We start from the raw sequence: 27,372 nt of genomic DNA, 5'->3' as shown, positions 1-27,372 counted from the left end.
CGAGCACCTCGATCGGTCCCGATGTTCGGCACGGATTATCTGGTAATGTGAGACGTTCACAGATCGAATCTTGCATCTCCCGATCTGCTCTCACACAAATCGGGCCGCCCCGATCATATCAAACATGTTTGATATCCAGGATTTTAAATCGGGATGATCACGGCTGCTGTACGGTCCATCGGATAGTGGAGATGGAGGAAACTGCTGCTTATTATTTTTATTTTTATTATTATTATTATTTTTTTTTTTTTTTTTTTTTTTTGTAGTAACACTGTCTGTATAATATGTTGAAAACATACCGCAAATGCCATTCAAAGCAATGCTCCATGCGGCCCGAGTCCGACCCGAGCCCATCTTTTTCCCCCTTCTCCCAAAACAGCTTATTTACTACTGTTTTAGCAATTAAAATAGTTCAGTTTTGTATGTAATAGCAAAAGTGATTATATTTCGTCTCGGTTTTTTATTAAGTTAATTTAGAAAAACGTTTGGAGCATTTTTTTTAAGTTTTTGGGGTTTTTTTAATTAACGACAAAGCGTTTAGCGGCAGACAGTTGATCATAGACTATATTTAATCAGTTCTGTCTTCTCAAATCACAACCTGCCTAAAGTAAAATCTACAGATATAAAACAGTTAAAGCATATAACAGTTAACTAACATTTGTAAACATTAGTTGCTGAAATGACGATCTGTTGCGTAAGATCACGTGAGGCGCTCCCTCCTTCATGATAATCTTAATAATATCCTGTAGTGTGTGATGCGCCACAATTTTCAAATCTTGTAGTGTGTGCATGTTTAAGATTTCAGGGAAGATAATCTGCAACGATTCTCCTTATGTGTGCGCTGCAACCAGATTGCATAATTAAAATCCTGTAGTGTGAAGCCGGCTTTAGGTAAGCATCTGGTCGTATTGCAGTTTTCTCGATTGTTAACAAAATGTAATTGATTTTAGTTGGCTTCCCAAACCATTCATTCAGTACTCCAAACAAAGACACATTTCTCAAAAAGTTTAACAATGAGTAAGTTAAACATTAAGTAGCAAAAATGATGACACACCAATCAGAATCTCTGCATCCAACAACGGAGAGAGGACAGAAATTAACACATCATCTACATGGGTATCATACTTACACATACAGTATAATTAGTACAGTAACAGTACATTAGATGTTGGAAATTGTACTATTCTAAATGTACAGTAAACTGTAGCACATGTTGTATAACTTCAATAGTGTGACTGTCAAAATGTATTTGTATCCATTTTTTAATGTGTAGCCTACTGCATTTTTGCAGAACTGAGAACCTAGAGATATAGTCTTGTGTTAGGAGACCAAAAATCTGCTATAGTACTGTATATTGTAATGAAATTTAGCCAAATGTGCAGAGGTTGCTGAATTTACTTTTTTCATTTTATTTTTTACTGTACCTTATTGTGGGGTATACCAAGTTTATATACAGTTCTTTGGTATTTGAACTTTTCATTGATTACTTTACAGTAGTAAAAAGATTTTTTTTTTCCAACAGTTCATTTCTGAATTAGCAATCTGTGATTTAATTTATGTTGTATACTGTAATACACATTGAGTTGCAAAATAATTCCTAAGTGGTTTTTTTTGTGTGTTTTTTTTTTTTTTTATGTTACTGATCTCAGAGTGTTCACTGGGCAGGAAAGTCATCGTTGTATTTGAATTGTGTGTAAGAATACCTGTAATAACTAGACTGAAACGTTCGAAAGACAAATTTATGCTGGCTTGTCTTAAAGTCTAGTTTAAAAATATAAATAGTTTGGTCAGTTAGATGTTCTAGATGTTTGCTAAAGTGTTACTAGTTGGTTGCTAGGATATTCTGGGTGGTTGCTAGACTCTTGCTATGCAGTTGCGGAGGTGTTGATAGATTATATGGTTGATAGTGTGTTATGAGTAATTACAGACATTCCCACCTCTGTTAATAACAGAAAATCAGTATTATTATTACTATTATATTTATGTTGTTGTTATTATTATTATTATAACACTATTTCCAAAACTGATCGTTTCAGTGCTTTGATATTAATATATATTTCTTTCTAATGTTAGGAAATTAACATTAAATCATCAACATTAACATCTTAAACTTGCAATAAAACATGATTTATACCACAGTAAGTAGTAATTTAATAAAATTGCATGTCTTTTTTAGTGATAGAAGCTCCGAAACATTTATAACCTGTTGTTGTTTATTGACTTGGTGCCATGATGGGTATTGAAGTGTTATTTATTTTTCATTTTAAACAGTATAGATGATTAGGCTACTTAATGGTAATGCAATATTTGTGAACACAACTGTGTATGTCAGACTATAAATCCCCAAAAACTATACATGGGGGCTTGCTTTGGTGTTGCCACCCCTCATAGACCCTATGCCACCCATTTGCCACCCTAAAAATTATTTTCTAGATCCGCCCCTGAGCACTGCACCTAGAAATACTACTTTAATATGGATTATACAGTGGCAAGATGAAAAGAAAATATCATCAAGCTTTTCTGAGTTCCCCTCAGAGATACATTTATATACAGTACTGTAAATACCCCCCAATTTATGGATTTTCTTACAATTTTTCCTGCACCGTGAACAGTGAGCTTGCTCTGCCAGTATTTTCTCCCCTTTGTGTCCGTCTTTATCATCTCTGGCCTTTGTTAATGTCCTGTGTACAGACTTCGTAATATTTCTACACAAATTACATTTTGTAAAATGCCTGCAATACAGTTTGTGTGCAAGTCCGGAACAGAGATCATCGGAAATAAAACAAAAGAGCTGATTGCTAATTGCACGTTTGTAGCAGAAACTGGCCAGTTACGATTTATGACAGTTCGAACATTTTCTATCACTAGCATTATTTGTTTCGGGCTTGGCTAAAGGAGAACACAATTCTTTTTTTTTTTTTTTTTAATAATCATTTTCAAGGGCAAGTACACGAATTTCCAGGACGTTTTCCATTTGCTCCATCGCAACTTTATTTAAGTTCTTTACTAACCTGACGCAGAAATGCGGTAACAAGAACACAACGCGATCTAGAGTCAATCATTTCAGAGTAAATAGAATCAATTCAAATTTAACAATTTATTATTAGTCATGTAAATGTATTATGCCAGTTACATAACAATTATTAATGAACAACTGCAACTAGCAACTTAATTCTTGTGATATGTGTACTGCTAGACACCTTTGATTTCATCTTTGTGTAACAGAGGGAAAATGTGTGCCTTTTTATAATTTAAGTCACAGTTGCCAAATAAATAAAAATAGCTAAATTTGTTGCTAGGTGCTTTTTGAAGAAAATGTTGCTAAGTTGGCAACACTGACTGGGAAATGGCATGCCCTCTATCCACCTATTTCTGAACGGGGAAGTCTCGCCGGACTGGAACGGTGCTTTACATTTCTCTTCTCTGGTGTTTCTAGTTAAATTAACATTTTCCGAGGCAATAACATAACATTAAACCTGCACATATTTACTGAAAAGTTTAAATTCAGTCAAACTTTTTTTACCCCGTTTTAACATTTCTATGGAGACCGAAACACGAAAGCACCTACATGGAAAATAGAATCCAACATGGCGCTGTTACTCGGTTACTCAGGAAAAAGATGGATAGTAAGCAAAATATCCCTTTAACACTTAGGATCTGTATTAACTTTTAGTCTTCTTCTTCTAAGATTGAAACTATTGTACCAACTGACCTGAGACAATTGACCGTATGCACGGAGCGTTCTTTAGAACTTCCGCATAAGCCAGCTCGTAAATTTCCAGTGTAGCTCATTTTATATGTGCTATATATTATGGCAAGCCATTTTAGCTTAAAATATTCCAAGCGTTACTCGTCGTAATTGCATTTTTACTAGTAACAATTCAATTAGAGAGCTCTACAATTAAATTCTTACTAGTAACAATTCCAATTACAGAGCTCTCTAATTCAATTATTACTAGTAACAATGCCAGTTAGAGAGTTCTCTAATTCAATTATTACTAGTAACAATTCCAATTAGAGAGCTCTACAAATTAATTTTTACTAGTTATATGTCTCCATTGACTTCCATTCATTTTTAATTACAGAGCTCTACAACTGAATTTTTACTAGTAAGAATTACAATTAGAGAGCTCTACAACTGAATTCTTACTAGTAACAATTCTAGTTAGAGAGCTCTCTAAAACAATTTTTACTAGTAACAATTCCAATTAAAGAGCTCTCTAAATCCATTTTTACTAGTAATTTCAATTAGAGAGCTCTTCAATTACATTTTTACTAGTAACAATTCTGAATAGAGAGCTTTCTAATTTAATTCTTACTAGTAAAAATGCAATTACAGAGATCTATAATTCAATTTTTACTAGTAAAAAAACACATTAAAGATATGTTTAATTGCAGAGCTCTGTAATTAAATTAAAGAGCTCTCTAAATCAGTTCTTACTAGTAACAATTGAATTAGAGAGCTCTCTAAATGGAATTCTTACTAGTAAAAATTGAATTAGAGGGCTCTCTAATTAGAATTCTTACTAGTAAAAACTGAATTAGAGAGCTCTCTAACTGAATTAAAGAGCTCTCTAATTCAGTTGTTACTAGTAAAAATTGCATTAAAGAGCTCTCTAACTTTAATTCTTACTAGTAAAATTTGAATTAGAGAGCTCTCCAACCTAATTTTTACTAGTAAGAATTCAATTGCAGAGCTCTCTAATTCAATTGTTACTAGTAAGAATTGTATTAGAGAGCTCTCTAACTGTATTTCTTACTAGTAAGAATGCAGTTGTAGAGCTGTGTAATTGCATTCTTACTAGGGATGGCGAAAACTAAAAAATTTCTTGACCGACCACCGAGCCTCATTAGCCGGTTGAAACCGGTTAACCGATTAGTTTAAAATATGGTACGCTATTTGAAATAACAGCCATTTCGAGCCGCGCCTGCAATTTCGCAACTCTGTCGCATCTCTCTGCCGCTCTGCCTCCCGCACACACACACACACACTGCCACTCACGTCACTTTTTTAAAATCCCCTACAGCGCGAAACATGAGTCCCGCAAACGCGGCGCCGAAGAGCTTGTTGTATGTAATCGTAGGACAAATGGCTCCTTAGTTTCAAATGGTTTGGGTACAAGGTGATCGCTTTGAAAATAAAGGCGTTTGTCTAGGTTAGAAGCTCATTTGAAACATTGCCACGGCTCATTTAAGAAAATGACAGCTCCGAAGAGACGCCGCTCTAACCTCGAGTGTTTTAGCCTGTTGCCTTTACTTTTCGCAAACCTCGTGAGCGCGCGAACCCAAACGCTGTGACCTCGCGCCAAATGTTTTTATTGGTTTATTAAGTACAAACAGGCGAGTTATGAAAAATTGAGTGTGAGGGATAATTTGTTCACTTAACACAAAAAGATGAGGAATGAGATGGCTAACTGTAGTAGCGTATAGTCCACTGTCTATAATAGCCTAATTTAGATTTTTTTAGTTTTTTTAACCGACTACCGACAACTTTGACCGGTTAACGTTGATACGGTCAACCACCGGTCAAACGGTCATCGGTTAACATCCCTAATTCTTACTAGTAAAAATGTCATTGTAGAGCTCTACAATAGCGATTCTTACTAGTAAGAATTGCATTGTAGAGCTCTCTATTCAACACAACCTCATTATGATAATTGCGCCTCATGCATATTCATAACATTGGTGAATGCCTGTCCCAATAGACTCCTGGGCAGTCCATTGATATATAACACCCTTGCATTACCTGTGTACCTGAGTTGGAGTTTGGGCTCGTGGACCCTTCCAATCCCACACCCCTCCCCACAATTCACTTATACTGTTCTATCGTAATAAAAGCAAACACAGCAAAAATAAATCTTGAAAACAACAAAGTTGGAGACTACACCTCTGAGTTGTTCACTCAAACAGTTTTTAATGATGAATAGCAAACACTGATGGTCTAATGATCTATTAAGTAGCTTGTTATATTGATTAAAATCATTATAAAACGATTATGCTTTACACAGTTAAAATATAACCTAGGTAATCTATTTAGCCTACTGTAAGTAATTTTTAAAGGTGAATTCGCATACAGAAAAGATTTTAGGCTAGGACTAATATCGTAATTGTTGACACTGAGCATGTCACTCACTTTGCCATTAAATATATAAATAAATAAATAAATAATAATTAAATAATAATAATAATAATAATGATTGAGAGTCCAAACGCATTTACTGCATGATGATAAACCTTTTGGAATGCAGTTAGCCCGCCCCTATAATTCAAGTTCTGAGGGTAAATTTGTTTTTTAATATTTATAACATATTTTATAATATTTATAACATTTGATTAAGCAATATCACACAATCAATAGTGCCGTTTTCCAAATATCAGCTTATGAGCTTGATCGTGAATATGGTAGGCTATAGTGATGGGTCGTTCTTGAACGATTCGTTCATTTTAAATGAATCTTTAATGCGACTCGGAACGAACGAGTCGTCTCGGGGAGTGATTCGTTCAGTCGCGCATGCGCAACATCCTATTAGGTTCTGCACTGGAATTAGTTCACCTGTTTCAAGTCTTTGGGTTTTTAGGAGTTGTTCGTTCATCTCATGGGGCTGTCACGTGATGAACAAACGACTCGAACCCGAAAACTTGTCAGATAAGAGGTGAGGTGAGCTAAACATAGACTACATACCCAGGTAAACAAGAAATTAATCTTTTCTGTTTCTTATAGCATTATAGTTTTGTTTTGTTTGTAGTGTGATCAACGTTTGTCTAAGCAGTAACGTTAGATGTGTTAGGGAAGTAACACGTAACATTTTTATTATATTTTGCTAAAATGAACGAAATGACTCGAAAAAAGTTTAGTTCATTTTGCTGAACGAGACTCAAAGGTCCGAGTCGGTAAAATGATCCGCACTTCCCATCACTACTGGGGACATACAAGTCTCTGATTTATCGCCCACAGTAGATGGCGGTAATGCTCTATTTAAGAATGCGAACCGCCAATAAAAACGAGTAAGAAGAAGAAGGTGGAGCTGATCGGTTGGCCGCTACGTAATGACGTCAAAGGAGGAGCTGGTTATTTGAAAGTGGCGGGCAGGGTCTTTCTTTAGAGAAACAAAGATTATCGGATGTTTATGACAGAAACGGTTAAGGAAGTCTGTTTTTACATAAAATAGCGGTATTTTGGCAGTGCGACTAAGATTATGTTCAGTCTTATTTAAAATTTAAAATTCGATTTTGTGTAAAAAGGAACTTTTACTGAGCGTTACTCCTCAATAACGAAAACAACAGATTACAGCGTGGAAGGTAATGAAATGCGTTTTAAACATCCTGTTTTATTGTACCAACTCCTTGTTTTACTTGTGTGTTGTTTAGTTCAGATGCTTGTATGTAGAATGTGTATATAAAGTTGCAAGATATTGGCATTAAGGACAGTTCAGGCTTTAGGGCCTTGTTGCATAAATATGTTTTTATTGCCTTAACGTTACATCCTAAAGACTAGTCGTGTATGTTAAATCAGTTGCATATAACCTTATTTTGGACCAAAAAGTAAGACTTGTTCATATTTTGCTAACATGTAATGTTAATGCATGTTTCATGATACGTATGTATGTGGGACAGTCAGCTGCACCACAGAAGTGGTTTGTTGTTGTCGACTTTAACTTCTACTATGGCAGACATTTCGAAGTGCTGAAGAAGACATACAATAATTGAAATTTCTAAATGAAACGTAGCAAGAACCATCAGTGGAATACAGGCACATACATCCCATGAGCCTTGGCTAAGCAATTAAGCATTCAGTGATGTCGAACATTGAGTGCTCTGCTATAACCCTTACTGGCCTGGGGCCAGTTGCATAAACTTAGCCTCTATGTTAAGACAGCGTCTTAAGTACTAGTCTGATAAACTAGCAGTTAACCAAAGAGTAATCAGTCTTATTTTTTGGATCCAGCTTGGACTAATCTACATTTTTCTGTAACTGAATATAAAACATTAGGACCAGACATAAAGAAAAATTTGGCTGACTTACTTTTTAAGACTGGTCTAACCCCTTTATGCAACCGGCCCCTGGATTGACCCATGAATTTTGGTGAATTTCTAAATTTATAATGCATGAAAGAGGTGAATTACAGGGTATGATATTTCATGGCAGATTCCAGTTGCCATGTTTGAAGCAAAAACTGTCCAGTTTTGACTGATAGCCGATCTGTGCATTTCTACTGTCAGTGTTATTTTAACTCTGTACAAGACATTCTATACCAAAACAAGTAATGTTATTGAAAGGTGTTTTGTAGTTCTTCAACATTATTGTATTTTATTATTGTGTCTAACTTTATCTGCCCTTCCAGTATGACCAAGGAGGATGAGAAGGTAATTCCTGTGAGGGTTGCACTGAGATGCCGGCCTTTGGTTCCCAAAGAGATCAATGAAGGATGTCAGTGCTGTCTTACATTTGTATCCGGTGAACCTCAGGTCTGTCTCATTTCACACTTATGCATCAAAAAGTTGTATTGTTAGATATTCATTAAATTTTGTTGTCCCTTCAGGTGATCGTTGGCAATGACAAGGCTTTCACCTATGATTATGTCTTTGACCCCTCAACAGAACAGGAAGAAGTGTTCAACACAGCTGTGTCTCAATTATTGTTGGGGCTTTTTAGAGGTTTGTAAAGCAGTCCCGATAGATTTTTTTTCTGTACTTTATTTTATTTAGTTTTATCCTCTCTCTCTCTCTCTCTCTCTCTCTCTCTCTCTCTCTCTCTCTCTCTCTCTTTCTGATTTTTGCAGCACAACATGGCTAAATTTGGTCAAACCAGCATGGTGTCAATGTTGACATCAGCATTTGTTGAAAATAGTGTCAATAGTGTTAAATATTTTTAATCTTTTCATGTTTTTATTAAGTTTCATCATTGTCTGTTGTTTTTAGTGTGGTGTTTGCCTGTTTTTACTGTTTGTAATAATCAGGCAGTACATTCACTCGAAATATGGAATCACCATTTTAAAATCACCATAGATCTGGCATTCTCAAGTAGCGGACAAGGCACCATTTTACAGTTTCTACAGTTTAAAGTGAGCAGCACATTAATACAATGGGGATGTATACACAACAACCGCTCAGAGTTGTTTATGATAATAATATCTCAGCACTATATTCTATATTTTTATCTAGAGCCAGATTTCCTTCACTCAAGCCCTTTCAGCTGCCCTGCTAAAAATGTAATTGCACAATAATTTTAACAACAGTAGCAGAAACATGGTGAGCAGCAAAATAGATTAATATAACTGGGAAAATTACTTGTAGATGGAATGGAACACCAACTAAAATCATGAAATTGCTAGTTACCTTTGTTGTCTGCTCATGCTGAGAGTGTTTCAAGTATATATTTTAGTTTTTAATTTATGCCAAATAAAAAAAATGTTCTAGACTTTACGAGGAAAATCTTTTTTTTTTTTTCTTTCTGTTTTTGTATGACAATATGCAATATTTTCTTTCTGTTAATTGTATGACAATATGCAATATTTATACAATTTTAATGGCTATTTTTCCCCATTAGAATTAATATATTTATTTATATAATATTTTTTTAAAATAATTTTTCAGTGAATGCAACATTTCACATTAAAACAAAGTGAATGCTTTTAAAATCCATTTTTTTTGAAGTGAGAATTGTGCCATTTGGTGTCATTAAAAAATAAAAACTTGTGTAATGTCAAGTAAGCTCCTGTATATCTCCCTATATACATATTTTATATATATATATATATATATATATATATATATATATATATATATATATATATATATATATATATATATATATATATACTACAGAGGCTTTTGGACTGGTGTTGTTTTTTTGACATATTTTATTAGGTTTTGGTTTTAGATATACATTAAGACGTTCTAAAAGACTACTTTTTGTCAGGGTTTAGATATTTTTGGTTAGATAAATATGAGGTTGCATTATGATTACAATCAAACATTAAAATACAAGAGAATTGCTCTCCCCATCTCACATATTCACAAAATTTGCTCTGTTGCAGTCTTACCAGTTAATTTCTGAGTGAGTGTGTGTGTGTGTGTGTGTGTGTGTGTGTGTTTGTGTGTGTTTGTGAGAGAGACTCTTTTGTATTTTTCCACTTATTTTATTTCACATATTCTCTAAATTTGCTCTGCTACATTTTTATTAGTTCATTTCTATGTGTGTTTGTGTTTTTGTGTGTGCGTGCGTGCGTGTCTATTTTGCACTGTTGATATGTGCAATTGTGAATTGTTGTTGGTACCACCAAAAGATTCTCTGAGTTTTCATGTTTTTTTTTTTGTATTTCTCATTCATTTCCTATATATATATATATATATATATATATATATATTCATATTATATATATATATATATATATATATATATATATATATATATATATATTTATATTTAATTTTAATTTTTTTTCCTTTAACATATCCGAATCCATGATTTTTGTTTGTGTGTTTACATAGCTAATGTAACAAAAGTCCCCAGGTGTCATCATCTCATTCTGATGAAGTTACGGTTTTTAAAATTGCAAAATATAATTTTTTTTTTTTTTTTTCAGTCAAAAATGACCGAGGAGGCCCAGAGGGTTAAATAAAGACTTATCTCCTTGTCAGTGTTAAGTAGTGTTGCACTTTTCGCTAGGCTTTAAGATTTATGTGAACTGACTACCTTTTTTTGCAAACTATGATATTGTTTTGGGTGTGTACTCGAGTTTGGAAAATGTCATCGAAACATTCTGAACTCTAATATCAAACAAACCCGGGTGCAAGAGTAAAAATTACTCTTAGGCTCTTTTTTTTTTTTTTTTTTTTTTTTTTTTTTAAATCATTCACTTATTTATTTGTTTGAATTTGTTGGTTATGTCATCAGAAATGTCCAACAAAAACATTTCACATATACAACTTACCACAAGTAATGATCTTAATCAATCATAAAGGGGTAGTTTACCCCAAATTTTTATTTACTTAATTTTATTTAATTTTATTTTAAGTCTTTGTTGTTTCACCATTATGTTGATCTAAACCTATATCACATTTTTGTTTGAAAAGTAAGATATCTTGAGAAATTTAATTTTGGTTAACCTCATTGTTTGCATTTTGCAGGCTATAATGCCACCGTTCTGGCCTATGGGCAGACAGGGTCAGGAAAGACATTCTCTATGGGAGGCACATACACATCAGAACAAGAGAACGAGTCCACGGTTGGGGTCATCCCACGAGTGATACGAAGAATCTTTCAGGAAAAGTCTAAATGTGCAGACTGTGAATTTTTATTGTCTGTGTCTTATCTGGAGGTATAAATGCTTTACCATCTTGTTCTCCTTTATGGATTTAATTAATGAATAAATTTAATATTCATTTTGTGTAACTCAAGGGTGTTGTTGTTCTTTTTAAACTTAGATTTACAATGAAGAGATCCTGGACCTACTGTGCACATCAAAGGACAAACCCATCATCAGTATCAGAGAGGATCCTAAAGATGGCATCAAAGTGAGTTCTACAAATTATAATTATGAGAAACACGGCAAACTGCCAACGTGCCAAAAGCAGAGTGAACTAGAGCTACTCATTTGAACCATGCCGCACACACATTTAGCAGCTCTGCTTAAAAGACAGAACAGCACAAGCTCAGAGCAAATGCTTTTATTTACAGTCTCGATCACACAACCACTAAAAAGTGCTGTGTCATCCAGTGAGAAGCATTTGAGTAGTATGCTAGGTGATATGGCCAAAAAAAAAAGATCATGCTAAAACATTTCATATCAGATGATATCGATAATTATCATGATAAATTGCTCCAAAGTGAAAGTTAGTTAAACTACTCTTTATGGTCAGAACATGACAAACCCTTCTTAAAATATCTTTTATTGGAAAATTAATTTCTTAATTTCTGCATGTTCTAATAAGTGGTAATGTTTCAAATCACAAAATGTTTGTGGAAGTAAAAAAAAAAAAAACATAATGAAATAAACCTCACAGATTCCCCCAATCTGGTCTAAGTTACAGATGTTCTCTCTCTTAAACAACTCTCAAAATAAAGTGCTCTGCCACTGATAAAAGGTAGAAATGAGTTGCCGTATATAATAAAACGCATGTAATTTCCAACTGTTTATAAATGGCCTTTTTTTTTTTTTCTAACCTTATTAAATGCATGTTTGTTTCATTAAATGTAACATTGTTTCAATTAATTCAATTAGAAACTGAGGTGCCTTTACACCGCAAAATTACAGCTGCATAGTGTTATAGGATTAATGTTTTAAATGATTTTTTTTTTTTGAACGCGCAAATAAAAAAAATGGTGAGAAAAATGCAAGTGACACTTAAATATGACACCAAACCACCAGTTTTAATGAGTGTCTCATTTAGTCTTGGATTCAACCAGTTCGTTTAAATGGCTGGTTCATTTAGAAATGAGGAAATTGACTGTCTTTTTAAATGGGTTACCGAATCACTGGCTCAGTTGATTCGTTCAAAAACATGTATTTATTGGTAACAAACCCTGCTATATGTTGCTTGGAGATGCACAACAGTTGTGGCTTTGATTAAAATGATTTTTGTTTGTGAAACTGAGCAAAAACTGTTAATATTGTGTCTAAAATGTCATGTAATTTTAGCTTGTTTATTGAACTACTATTGTTTAAGATCAGTGTTATATTGCAATCATGCTGATTAGGGGTGTGACGAGACACTTATCCCATGAGACGAGACAAGACACAAGAGGAGATTTTAATTTTTTTTTTTTTTTTTTAAGAAATCCTCATTGATGAAATATATAGGGAAAGTAGTCTTTTATTTAACTGAAAAAGACAATGCAAAAAAATATAGGTGCATTTTCAACTTTATAAAAATAAACTTCCATTTTAATGAATAATATACAGTAATGCACAACATTTAAACAATTGGAGACCATGATTCTGTCACAATTCTGGAGAAAAAAAAAATTAGAAAACTAAACAAAACGCAGTTTACTAGTGGTTCTGACAAACTGTTCATTGCTCAAGTCTAGGGCTGGGCGATAATTCAATAATTATAATCATCGCGATATAATTTTCCTCGATAAAACAATATGAAGCGTTCGATAAATGTTTGATATAATTTTTATGTGCCAAAAGCGGAACAAAACAGTGGGACTCTTTTGAATCGCGCCACACGGACCGTTTATCCGCTCGGACTAAAGTTCAAACTGCCGCGCTGCGGGAGCTCACTAGAGAAGATGCATTTACTTCGTCACGTGAGCACTAAACAGCGCTGTGAGATCCAGTGTGAAACACTTGAATTCAGCGATGAACACAAATGACTCTGTGATTTAAACAAGTTTAAAGCTGTGTGCATTGCAACGAGACAGTCAGAAGGCTCTTTAATCTACACATCGCCATCATTTACCATGGATTTACTGTAGTAACACTCACTGCACCATGGTATTGTGGCAGCAATGTGGGATATTCACATTGAATTTTATCACAGGAGTAATGGTATGTATGTATTTGTGACTAAGCTATAGCATGTGTGCATTTATACTGAATGTTTTTAGACTACCGTTTTTCATACAAATAGGCTACCTATAAAACCATGTAGTTATATTTTTACCATGGTGTTAAGGTACCATTATGTGTGATTTTTAACTGTGTTTATCATGATTTAAAATGTATGCTTGCTACAATGGGAGACCAGTGCTTAATTAAAAAAGAAAAAGAAAAACTGGGTCAGAATAAATTTAACGAAATAAAACTGAGGTTGCTACAATTTTTACAGATGTTACTGATTGATAATGAACAATTTACCTCTGCATCCTCAAGCTACTATCAGATGTGCATTTCTTCCATAGGCTCTCTAGGTCAATAATTATCAAGAAATGTTGAACATTTGTGTTTCGAGAGCTATAACAGGGACATTTAATAATATAGACCTTATATAGTGTACCTAGGTGCCTAAAACTCCTTAAAGAAAGCTCAGAATGTAACAGAACTAAGTAAACTGATGCATCATGTAAATGTATGCAACTTTTTATGGAGACCAGGCTAAAAATGGCACTAAAATAGTTATAAACACTTATTTTAATACTAAGCTGTCTGAAGATACAATTTTAACCACTAGACCCCAACATAAGACCACTAATGGGCTCATTAAATCAATAATATATTGTTTTTCAGTTTTTGTCATATGAATTAGCATTTAGACAGTGATGATAAAATTATCATTGCATTTCAAATCACACTAAGTCAATGTTTAGCACTTTATTCATACAGACATATCAGTTTTAACAATTATTTTTGATTATGATTTCAGTGAAACCTGAAAATGACATATTAACTCAAGAGAAGACCTGCAGAAAAAGATTTGTTACCTGTCATTTATTACAGAAATCTCTTGTGTGCAACAAAATGCGTGTGTGTCTGCGTGTGTGTCTGCGTGTGTGTCTGCGTGTGTGTCTGCGTGTGTGTCTGCGTGTGTGTCTGCGTGTGTGTCTGCGTGTGTGTCTGCGTGTGTGTCTGCGTGTGTGTCTGCGTGTGTGTCTGCGTGTGTGTCTGCGTGTGTGTCTGCGTGTGTGATGATGTTTAATGAACATTAATATAATAGTTCAACCATTTTATTTCTGTGATTTGTATTCTCCATCATGGATGTGTTTTAGTTTTAGCCATATATTTTGGGTTGGGCTACATTCTTAAACCATTGCACCTCAAAGACCTTATATGCTCGAACCCTGGTAATTGCTGCTTGCAGATATAATTATTATTATCATTATCATTATTATTATTATTATTATTATCATTATCAGACAACCCAAACCTGTTTCTTGATTTGAAACAATATAACTCATTAGAACATGCAGAAATTAAGTTTTCTGTTTAGATATTTATTTTGTTAACGGAAATTAATGGTCTGGTTTCTACAACTTTCGCTTTGGAGCAAAAATCTGACTTTAAACTTGAAAGAAATAAAGATTTGACATTTATCGTGATAATTATCGATATCGACTGATGTGGAAAAAAAAATGATGGTGATATTTTTTTTGCCCGTATCGCCCAGCCCTACTCAAGTCTTTTAAAAACATGTTCATTTAAACAAAATAATAATAAAAAAAGGCATTCAATGAAGCAGTCAGTGTCTCACTTCGTTAAGACTTTTTCAAAACTATTGAAATTTCCTGAATGAATGATTCAATGACAACGGGCAGTTGTCGCCACTTCCTGGCGGACGAGGATAAGCGTTACTATACATACAAATGTAAAGATACTTTCGCTTTGATCGCTACTGTAGACAGTAAGTGTTTATGCCCAAACTATAAACTTTTATCCCAGTACTTCTATTATTTAAATCTCTGTAACACAGAAATAATAATTATAATGTGGTTGACAAGACTGTTTGTGTTGCTTTTTCTGCGTTCACATGTACCCCGACCGAGACATTAGGTGTGTTCGACTTAACGCAGCGCTGCACAGCTCGATCAAATTCTGACTTGAAGCAGTGCATGCCGGTTAGAAATTTTGTCCGACTTGAGGCGACGCCGACGCCTCGTGACTGTCACGTGTGCCATCAAAGTACCGCGATAGCGATTCGAGAGCAGCCGACTGACTCAGCCGGCGCAGTTTCTTCAGAGCGGCTGCAGGAGCTCTGATGACCACATGGCTGTTTCACGATTGGCCAGATTCACCGCATGACAACGATCACGTGTGTTTCGGGTTTATTCTAACATCGTCAAGTCCGATAATGCTGACAAATCTGTGTTTTAAGAACAATAAAAGTGTTTTTACTGTAGTCGCAATGTTATATTGAGTCAGATCTATCATAAAACACTGATAAAAGCATATATAACCCCACTTTATTAGTATTTAAATGGTATATATTTATGTTTATCATTATTCTTGTTCAGATGGCGCTGTATTAAGCAGTATATGAAACGTGTTTCTGTTGCTCATGAAAACGCTTTTGAAAAGTCTGTGTATTTGATAAATATTGCATTTAATTCACTTCTTCTGTGATAGAGCATGCAAACACCGCGAGAGCTTCACTAACGAGAGTAAAAAGTGTCCGTCTTGACGCCTCCGTTTTCAACTCCGCCCCCGACTGCTCTCGGCTACTCTCGTTGATCGCCGTCTGTAGCCGTAGATGAAGTCGAACACACCTAATAACATGGTCAGCGACAAGACGTGCTTCTCACGCTCCACTGACACTCGCGATGTGAAACAGTCCTAATAGACATGGATGAGTCGTTGTAATTCAGGAATAAGATTGCGTTGGTGTTTGAATCGAAATCTCGATATTTTAAGGATTAATCGTGCAGCTCTAATGTAAACACTGCAAAATGTTTTATGAGGATATCGTCACGAGATCTTGTCACATCCCTAATGCTAATATTTAATAATATTTCTTGGTTGTGTAATGTTGCTTACCTATCATTATAAATAACACTTGTTTTCTAACGCAGTATGCTTCTATACATTTTTTTGTGTGCTGTTACACTCATTTGTTTTGATTTTCAGCATGGGCCTCTCTCGCACTCAGACAGGCTGTGCAAGCCTAATGGCTCGACATAAATACATTAACCTGTCAGCTGCCGTTTACACTGAATACAATAAAATATAAATGATTTTTGTAATTTTGGAATCGATAGACTGACCGGCCTGTCACCGGTTTGGGCCTATCATGCGGAAAATTGGCTAATTCTGGTCCCTGGGCGGTTGATAGGTGCATCTCTTCTTATAAGCGACTCAAACTCGCAGTGCTTGCAGCAAAAAACATTTATACACTGTTATCATATTACATAATTATGCATTTATTAAATTACAGTTCAGTCTTTGCGTTTTGATAATCGCGCTAAACCACGTTATGTTCTCAGATTGTTATAATCAAGAAAAAAAAAAAGGTACAGGCCAATGGGCGACTAACATATTTGCATACTCGCCAATGCCAATTTTTACTCTCATTGGGCACTTGGCGAGTGTTAATTATAGACCCCGATGCTAACTTCTGCGCACGCATCCTCTCTCTGTTGTAATGCAAATAGTTCATGCAAGATTTTGCTACCACGCGTGCTTCACAACTGCATCGTTCACTAGAGAACTGCCCACAGTGCTATTTATAGTAGGTCAGCTACCTTAAATTTCATTTGCCGTCTATGGTAGCTGATGTCTTTTTGTTTTCTGTTTTCATTGTGTAGATTGTTGGGCTGACAGAAAAGGAAGTGTTCACTGCTCATGAGATGGTGGGTTGTCTTGAGTTGGGAAACTCTGCACGAACAGTGGGCTCAACAGCCATGAATGCAGCTTCATCTCGCTCACATGCCATCTTTACCATATCACTGGAGCAGCGACGCAAAGGAGACAAGTATGTAAATGCAACGGCACATGGTGTCAAACTAAAATAACTTAATATGGTTGTTTGGAGACTCAATAAATTGAGTTGGCTGTTATAAGATGACTTTTTAGGATGAGTATGATGGGGGAAAATGGAGTAAGCTGTGATTGTTGTCAATTTGTGTATTAATTATAGACACGCAGTTGCTTGTGATTGAAAAATGTTTACAATAAAACTGATAAGCATTTTTGATGCAATAAGGTGCTAATGAAGAAATGGGGCCCTATGATTTCCGCAATGTGGAAAACGTGGATGGAATCGCAGAATCCAGTCATAAAAACAGAATTTACTGTATATTGCGGAATGTCACGGAATTTGTCAAAGTTTGGATGAGTTAATCAAAAGTAGGTCATTACACTTAAATCAAATCGTGATATTGACTAGTATGTCTAAATATTAAGCAAAAAGACTATTTAGATATGAATCGTTCATGTTCTGTGTCTCCATGTGTGAATGGTACAGACACACGGTTTCGTTTACAACACACAGACCGAAGTGTGTGTGACGCTCACTGTGATTTTCAGCGTCTGCCATCTCGCCAAATGAGGACGTAAATACATGAACAACATTTCTAGAACTGTTCTGAAGTTGTTTCATGAGCATTTTACAGTTTCTTTTGAGGAAAAACTATCGTCATGTCATATACACATAGGTATTCGCAGCCACCCGTCAAAATAAAAGTTCAGTTTAACTGAAGACATATTACTACTGTTTAGTAGAATGTACGTACATACGTAAATGTACTACCACTCCTATTATTACTAAAATTGTTAAGCTTTATTTTATTAAGGAATAATCATACATTTTTTTCCAAGTTTTAATTTTAATAGTAACTTTGTTTGTCAAAAAATAGTTTAATTTTTAATTAGGTTAAAAGATAAATGAAGGCATAAAATATTCATTTAATTTTATAACCAGAAAAATGTAGATATTGTAAAAATAAACTTAATAAAGTAAGTTGTTTTTGCGCAGTGCTTAAACAGAATTTGGCAGCAATAAAACAGAAGGTGAGGAAAAAATAAAACATTTCATAAGGCCCTAAACATGTAAGTTTTGTTAACCTTTTAATAAACTGATGTAAAATGGTTTCATAATTTAGTTCATCAGACTTGCTTTTTGATTAATAAAATGTAATTTAAAGGAGAAGTCCTCTTCCAAAACAAAGATTCACATATAATGTACTCACCCCCCTGTCATCCAAGATGTTCATGTCTGTCTTTCTTCAGTCATAAAGAAATTGTTTTTTGAGGAAAACATTTCTGCATTTTTCTTCATATAATGGACTGGTATAGTGCCTTGATTTGGAACTTCCAAAAGGCAGTTTAAATGCGGCTTCAAACGATCCCAAATGCAGTTGTACACGATCCCAGCCAAGGAAGAAGGGTCTTATCTAGCGAAAAGATCAGTTATTTTCATTAAAAAAAAATACAATTTAAATATTTTTTAATCTCAAACGCTTGCCTTGCCTTTCTCTGCCTGAACTCTGTGTATTCGGACTCAAGACAGTTAGGGTATGTCGAAAAACTCTAATCGTACTTTCTCCCTCAACTTCAAAAATCATTTCAAAATCATCCTACATCGCTGCAGAAGTACTAACCCAGTCTTTGCAAAATGAACATGCAAAAAAGATCAAACACCCTTAACAAAAAAGGTAAAACAGCAATATAGGACGATTTCAAAGTTGAGGGAGGACATGAGATGGGAGTTTTTCGACATACCCTAACTGTCATGACCCAGAACAAAAACAGTCCAGGCAGAGTAAGACAAGACGATCGTTTGGCAATAAAAAGTATATAAATTGTATTATTTTTATTAAAATAACCGATCGTTGCACTAGATAAGATCCTTCTTTCTCGTCTGGGATCAAGCGCGTTTGGGATTGTTTGAAGCTGCATTTAAACTGCATTTTGGAAGTTCAAAATCGGGGCACCATACCAGTCCACTATATGGAGAAAAATGCAGAAATGTTTTCCTCAAAAAACAATTTCTTTACGATTGAAGACAGACAGACATGAACATCTTGGTTGACAAGGGCGTCGAGTACATTATATGTGAATCTTTGTTTTGGAAGTGGACTTCTCCTTTAACAATTTAAAAAACAAAGAGTCCAGAAAAATTAAAATGGAAAAAACTGAATTTGGGAAAAAAATAAAATGGAATTTGGGAAAAAATAAAATGGATTACATAGGGTTTTAAAGAAATTATAAGGAAGGTTAAATTAATTTGTCAAAGAAAATTTCTCCACGTCTTAATATATAATGGACAGCTGGTCAAAAAATATCATAATGGTCAACTACTGCTGGGTCTTTATAAAACTGTATAATGTTTGGTTATAACTGTAGAATAATTGTAAATAGTTATTTCATTTAAATTGACATTTGTTTGTCAAGGAGTGAAATCATGGTCTCCAAATTGCACTTGGTGGATCTCGCTGGATCTGAAAGACAAAAAAAAACTAAAGCAGAGGGAGATCGTCTCAAAGAGGGTGAGTTCAATCTAAAAATCCGTTCTTCTTATTTGTTTTTGTTTTTTTGAAGGAAGTTCATAGTTTTGCTCTTCATTCTGCATTTTACAGTGCCAATAGCCTGGGGCATACCCTCAGTCAAAATGTTTTTGCAGCTGTGAACAGTGAAGCCAATCACATATCTTGATTGCAGTGGCCAATCAGAAATGTTTCAGTTTGTCAAAATTCGCTCACCGTTTTAAATAACGGTCTCATTTGCGCACGGCACGCAGAGTAGTTTTGTTTTGTGAAAAGACAGCGGAAAAGCTTTAAAGCTTTTAAAAGAAAATGTTTTAAGAGTGCTAAGGGCATGGGCGCCGATCCTCACGGAAAAACACGAGATAGTCCGTTCATTTTAAGCAATAAGAAATTCATTGCAGCTTTTATGGCTTTATTCTCATTTTCATACTTTATTTGAGGCCGTTTTTAGTGTGATTTTTAAAATGTCAAGAGGGCATTATTGTATGAGAGGGTGCCAGCACGAATCTCTCGGCTTGCAGCTGGCTTCCTCTGCCATGTCAAGTCACCATTATTTATATACCGCTTTTAACAATACACAATTGTGACAAAGTGGCCGTACAGTATTAAATAGGAAATAGTGCATCAATAATGCAAAAGGGCAACAGTAAACACTCAGTTCATCATTGGATTCAATGATGTCATCATCTAGCTCAGTTCAGTTCAAATAGTATACAATATCGTTTGAAGAAAAACTGTCCCCAGCTAAGCAAGCCAGAGGCGACAGCAGCAAGGAACCAAAACTCCATCGGTGACAGAATGGCCGTCTAGGTGACAGTCTTCACTGGGGATCCGTCTCTGGGGCTCATCTAGTTGATGTGGTATCTGGCTGTAGAGGTCATCTCTAGGTGCTGATCCACAAGAGACGACCATGTATATAGTGATCATGGCTCTGCGCTCCCTCAGATATTACGTGTGTGCCCTCAAACTTTGTCCTGTTTACATGTGAAAAAGTGCTTATTGTAAACAGGTATTTATTCATTTTATTTAGTGCAGCGCAACCCTCACAGAAAGAATGTGTGTATTATTTGGTAACTAATGTATTTGTAGTCTGTGCCTTTCACTAAGCAATTGGGGGTTGGGCACCCACCGGCAGAAACGTAAAACGGGAATTATAATGAATATATGAATTAATTAATTATATGAATGTACCTCTGAAGTTTTGGACTGTCTTCAGAAAAGATTCAATGGCATTTTGTTTTTATCTTCACTCCATGTAATATCTAAAGTATTGTTTTTAATCGCAATGCTGCTTTATCCACGGAGTTCACGGGAAACAGCTGTAATTCAGTTTTTCCATAAGCGCCATCTAGTGTCATTCTGTGGATTTACAGAGACCTACATTTACATCGTGCTCAGTTTTTGTCTGGCCAAAAAACGGACTTTCAGGGGATTTCATGCCCTGCTGTAGCCAAAATTTTGACCGGTTGATGAAAAATAAGCTTAAGTGGATTCTACACATTTAAACAATTCAGATAAATTATCTGGATTATTTTTGGAACAGATAAAATACATATTATCATTTATTGAATCAGTTATCATTTTGACAACCCTTTTTGGCTGAAACGTGAGGTTTATCTTTTTATGAAACTTTTTCAAAGCTTTATTTGAAAATTTACATTAGATATTTTAACATGCTGTTAGTTAAACTGTTGTCAGTCATGTTGTCATTTAAAATCTGGACATCATTTTTAGACTACTGTTGTTGTTTTAGTGATTATGCAAACAAAAAGTCCTTTTATTTGTTGATTTTAAATATAAAACTTGAAGTGAATTATGTGTCAGTACTTTTTGAACATTTCCAGTACATTTTAACAATACCGTGATAATACTGATAACCAGGTTAATTTAAATAAAATTGTGATAAGAAATTTTCATACCATTACATCCCTACGACCGGATTGGATTTTACAGATAACTAGGTTAGTAGTACTTCTCTACTATTTAAAAAATAGCCTACTGAACCATACTTTGTAAATGAATAAAAATATTAATATTAATTATATATTGATCATTACGGTTAGTTCACTGTTCATTAATGTTAACAAAAGCAAATAAAAAATTTATATCGGTAAATTCTGAAATTAACACACTCTAACAAGAAACAATACTTCTATTCTACAGCTTTTATCAATCTTAATCAATCTCAGGCGCTCCAGCAATGGACCCAACCCGGAAAAAACTATCAGCATGGATTTTTGGCGATAACCAATGGTTCTGCCAATCAACTATTGTTGCCTATTAATCGGCAAAACCGATACATCAGTCGACCTCTAGTTCTTGTTAAATGCAGTTTTGCTTGCTCATGAATCATCTTATGACTAACTAAGTGCAGACGTGATGTAAATAAGAGACTCATTGTTTAGTTTAGAGAGCTTTGTTGATTATAACGGAGCTTTGAGAGATTGCGATTGACATTGACTGTAACTTTACACTCACCAATACATCTGTGGTTGAACAGCTGATTATGAACTCTTCCTGTGTGTTAAACCCAGTACACATCTACTCAAAAATGTTTTGCCGTGTCTCATATTACTCGCATGATAAATGGATCCCTTTTAACTGTTTATGTGCTACCTGGACTGAAAGTAGCCATGATCACCCCAGTACTCAAAAAAAACTGGCTTTGAGGAAACAGTGCTGGGTAATTTTAGACTAATCTTCAAACTTCCCTTTTTGTGTAAGGTCCTAGAAAAGGTGGTCTCCAAAATAATTTTGCAGAAATAATAATAATAAAAATATATATTTTGCATGAACCTTTTCAGTCTGGATTTCGTCCTCTCCACAGTACAGAGTAGGGTTGTAACAATATACCGGTCTTAACATGCACAGTTATCATACCGTTAACATTTGCGTATCTACGGTTTAAAAAAAATTAATGGGGAAAAAATCTCACCTGCTCATATGCAACTTGTTTTTGCATGGCTGCTTCACTCTGCATTCACTTGGCTGCTTATACGCACATGCAGCAGAGATAATAGCGGAGACAGAGATTATATCTAATCTCCACCCTCTGTCGGGGTTGTCTGTCTCCTCCTCTCCTGTCTTCCTCATTATTGCATTATTGTTGTAATTAAGTGTTTGAAGTTTTTTTTTTTTTTTTTTTTTTTTTTTTACATTTACTTTTAGCTTAACAACCCATTCATTTGCATTAATATATAAAGTGTGGCCAAGATATTCTCCAAAATTTGTGTTTGTGTTCCATGAGCAAAGTCATGAGCCTGGAAATAACAGAATTGTAACTTTTTCTCTTGCACCTGATTTGATGAAATAATTTATGTCACAGGAATCAGTATTAATCGTGGACTTCTGTCTCTGGGGAATGTGATCAGTGCTCTGGGTGATGAAAGCAAGAAAGGGACATTTGTGCCATACAGGGACTCTAAACTGACACGCCTCTTACAGGGTAAGATTTGTTGTTGTAATTTATCAAATTACTTTGTTAAATACACCACACGCGCAGCCATGGCCTAATGGTTAGAGAGTCGGGCTTGATAGGTTTGCGGGTTTGAGTCCCAGGTCCAGCAGGGATTGAAGGTGGGGGGAGTGAATAACCAGCGCTCTCTCCACCCTCAATAACATGACTGAGGTGAGTCCCTTGAGCAAGGCACCGATTTTGTTGTTTTTTTTTTTTGTTTTTTTTTTTTCCCCCAACTGCTCCCCAGGTGCCACAGCGATAGCAATATGGCTGCCCACTGCTCTGGGTGTGTGTGTGTGTGTACTTGTTTTTGCTACATTGTGGGGACCAAATGTCCCCACAAGGGTAGTAAAACCTGAAATTTTTGACATTGTGGGGACCGGCGTGCGGTCGATGTTAAAAAATTATTAAAAATAGTAAATGATGTTTATCTAAAAGTGTAATGATGCAAATGTTTTCTGTGAGGGGTAGGTTTAGGGTTAGGGTTGGGTTAGGGGATAGACAATATCGTTTTGTCAGTATAAAAACTATAGAAGTCTATGGAAAGTCCCCACAGTTCACAAAAACAAACGTGTGTGTTTCTGTATTTATTTATTTGTTTGTTTGTTTGTTTGTTTGTTTGTTTTTGGTCATGGAATTCTTCACCAACTCTCTTCCCAGACTCTCTCGGAGGAAACAGCCACACCTTGATGATTGCGTGTGTTAGTCCAGCAGACTCCAACATTGAGGAGACCATCAACACGTTGCGCTATGCTGACCGTGCCCGTAAAATTAAGAACAAGCCCGTTCTCAATGTTGACCCACGTGCAGTAGAAATGAAGCGTCTCAAACAGCAGGTACTAAGTCTGTTTGGTGTTTTGAGGCTATTTGAGTTCTTTTCAAACAACTGTTATATTAGTTACTTAAAATCAGGTAGAATGCTGATTTAATACTTTGGGTGGTTTCATTTCAGATTTATGTTTTTATTATTATTATTATTTATTTATTTATTTTTGTAACAGGTACAAGAGCTTCAGGTGATGCTCCTGCATGCCCGTGGAGGAGTTGCACCTGTGCTGACAGGGTATGGCCTTTTCATATAAAGTTTAATGGGGGGGATTAGGGGTGCAAAGTGCAGATATACTGCTTTATTAATTCTAGATGTTAGGGTTAAAATATTTATCATATGAGTCCATATGGTGGTCAACCTTGGTATTACAGTCTTCATCTGTCAGCTAAGATGTCTGATAGTTTTAATTTTTTTTTGTTGGTTCCTGAGCATTATGCATTTGAAACTATGCATGTTTCTTAAGAATGACTTGTTCTTCATATGTACAAGTTTTGAAGAGTTTGTTTGAGTGCTTAGTCATGTGGCCAGAACACGACACATACATCATAGAAATCATACGGCCCCCTGTCATACCACACACAGAACCACATTGATTTCTCGTTTGCAGTTTCTCATAAATAAGTTGCACAGATATATCTACCAGATAAAATGATTAAAAAAAACAACACAAAAAAAAAAAACATAGCTTGATCTCGGCCAGCTGATCAACACACATCATCATATCGCCCTAATTTTTTTTAAATGTTAAAGCAGTAATTATAGGGCTGGGTATCGATACTTTTTAGTCACTGACTGAAATGTCTCTACCATCGAGTATCAAAAACCTCTTGTTGTTCGGTACCAAACTTGGTCCTGCGCAGAGCTGCAACAAAGTGGAACACAGCTGCTAGTTTACACTGGCTACACTCAGAGATGTAGCTCACACGCGAGACTGTAGCGTAAAAGCATCACAACCCCCTTAGATGTAAGGCTACGTTTACACTGGTGCGTTTTTGTTTAGAAAAATAAAACAATCATAATCCGTACTGGCATTTCATACACACGAAGTGTGTGTTATATGATCATTCATGCACACTGTAGCGTGATGCAACATAAGACAATAAATAAGATTTATACTCCGCTTTTACTCAAAACTCTTTCTAAACCGCCAGTGAATGTTTGTAATAACTTCCGTTTGCCGTCTAATGTGCTTTTGGCCATGTAATGTTGTTAAAATGTTATGTCCTCTGAGTCAGAACAGCAGTTGCAGAAGAGAGAAAGCATATAAAGTTATACATACCGGCAGACAGCGCTGGAAATTGCTAGTGCTTGTCAGTAAATAGTGAAAAAAGGATAGAAATTATGATTCTGTCCGAGCTATGCATTTTAAAACGAACATGCACTAGGTAAATACAGCAGATGTGTAAACTGAAAACATTTTGAATTTTATTAAAGGGGTCATCGGATGCTAAGTTCACTTTTTCATGTTGTTTGAACATTAATGTGTGTTGGCAGTGTATGTACAAATCTACCCTATAATGATAAAAATCCATGCAGTGGTTTTTAATTAATCTGTAAAAATAATATCCCCTTTTTCAAATCGAGCCGTTCTCAGTTCTTACACTGACAGAGGCTGCTCCCACAATAGTTGATTGACATGAGCTTTTACCTCAGACCAGCTGTCACAGTCCAGTAACTTTCCATGTTTTGATGCCAGAGCAGGGATGTAAGTTAGACAAGAATATCTCCGATTGAGCGATTGAGGTGTTGTGTTGCTGGATGTAATAATGAACATAGTGGTCGTCATTTACTCCCGACATCTGAGCAGCTGAAGATGCAGTGGATTACATTTGTTTGTGAAGGGAACGCACCTCCCGATCTACATATATCTGTCTATGTTCGCGCGAATCATTTATGATCCAGCTTCACTTAAGCAGAAGTGAGTATAAGCGTTTTTTATGAATCTTTGCGATCGCCTTTCCTTCTAACGTGGTAGTTAGGAAATTTAGTGGCTAAATGCGGCTAATGTAAACAAGACCGTCTTTCCACAGAGAGAAGAGAGGGGCGGGGTGAGCAGAGCTCATTCGCATTTAAAGGAACAACCCCTTTCTTTGTGCAGTGGCTCAGGAGTCTTTAAAACTGTATAAATGTCAATAAGCAAAAAAATTATTTAGAGATAATCTTATTAAAATTAATTTCATAAAATTGGTATCGAAAAAGTGTCATTCAGGAACTGGTATCAAAGTCAAGGTATCGATATCGGCATTGATTTTCGAAAAAATTTTAACGATACCCAACCATAGCAGTAAAGGATAAAATAACAGCCTACAACCTTCTGTAATGCACTTCTGAAATTAATTGCATTGTGGTACTAAAAAGTTTTACTGTACTTAAATGGAACAAATACACAGTTTCCTTCCAAGGATTGCTGTACAATGAATCAAAGAGTGCAATCTGTGATTGCATGCAGTTGCTGACAGTTGTCCTCGGTGTGTAAAGATGGGTTTCAAAATCATAGTCATTATTGGAAAGGGTTCAAATACACACAAATGCTGAAAACCTAAAGAATTTGTGGGACCTAAAGGATTTTTCTGAAGAACAGCAGACAGTTAAACTGTTCAGGACCAACAAGGGACTCATGAACAACTGTTGCACTATTACTAAACAAAAAACACAGCGGTGGATCATTCAGGTATTGGACACCAGTATTAGGAATTAAGCGTATGTATACTTTTGAACTGGCTCTTTTTTTATAAATTCAAATTAATTTTCTTATGTGGACTATGGAAATATGAAATATGTTATTCAGGTCAGTACTAAATAAGAAAATAACATGCATTTTGTATGATCCCTCTTATTTAGGGAAAAAATAATTAACATTTTGCAGATTCTGTAAGTTGTTTGTAAACTTTTGACCTCAACTGATTATACTGTATTGTTTGTTGTTGGCCAGGTATAGAGGGTATGCATTGACGTCACTTTCCCGCCGGGACAAGCCCCCTCAGCTGAACTGAGTGGCAAAAGAGCCTTCAGCGTGAATGGATTTAATAGGGAAGATACAAAAACGCGAGTAAAACAATCGAGAGTCAGTTTAAACTAAAGGTTGCTGAACATGATATAATGTTCCTAACAACCTAACAAATATCCAGTGGTCAACGGATATTGATGCAGCCAGGAATAGTGTTTTCTAACACGTATATGTGTCTGATTTTGACGCCGGGGGAAAGAAAAAAAAAAAAAAAG

General features: G+C 35.3%; 1 protein-coding gene across 1 annotated transcript in view; it reads left to right on the top strand.

Annotated features, from left to right (window-relative positions):
- Positions 1–7,007: 7,007 nt before the first annotated feature.
- kif4 (kinesin family member 4) overlaps positions 7,008–27,372 on the top strand; it is a 62,038-nt gene continuing 41,673 nt past the window's right edge. Inside the window, exons 1-10 of the mRNA XM_051093335.1 lie at positions 7,008–7,299; positions 8,343–8,466; positions 8,541–8,655; positions 11,131–11,321; positions 11,428–11,517; positions 17,186–17,352; positions 19,773–19,867; positions 23,190–23,309; positions 23,982–24,157; positions 24,323–24,384. Coding sequence (XP_050949292.1) covers positions 8,344–8,466; positions 8,541–8,655; positions 11,131–11,321; positions 11,428–11,517; positions 17,186–17,352; positions 19,773–19,867; positions 23,190–23,309; positions 23,982–24,157; positions 24,323–24,384 — 1,139 coding nt within the window. The 5' untranslated portion in view covers positions 7,008–7,299; position 8,343. The remainder of the gene's footprint in view (positions 7,300–8,342; positions 8,467–8,540; positions 8,656–11,130; positions 11,322–11,427; positions 11,518–17,185; positions 17,353–19,772; positions 19,868–23,189; positions 23,310–23,981; positions 24,158–24,322; positions 24,385–27,372) is intronic.

This window comes from Labeo rohita, chromosome 21, assembly GCF_022985175.1.
Source record: "Labeo rohita strain BAU-BD-2019 chromosome 21, IGBB_LRoh.1.0, whole genome shotgun sequence".
In the NCBI taxonomy this organism is placed as follows: Eukaryota; Metazoa; Chordata; class Actinopteri; order Cypriniformes; family Cyprinidae; genus Labeo; species Labeo rohita.
Note: the sequence above shows the minus strand (reverse complement) of the source record. Positions and strands in the feature narration are given on the sequence as shown.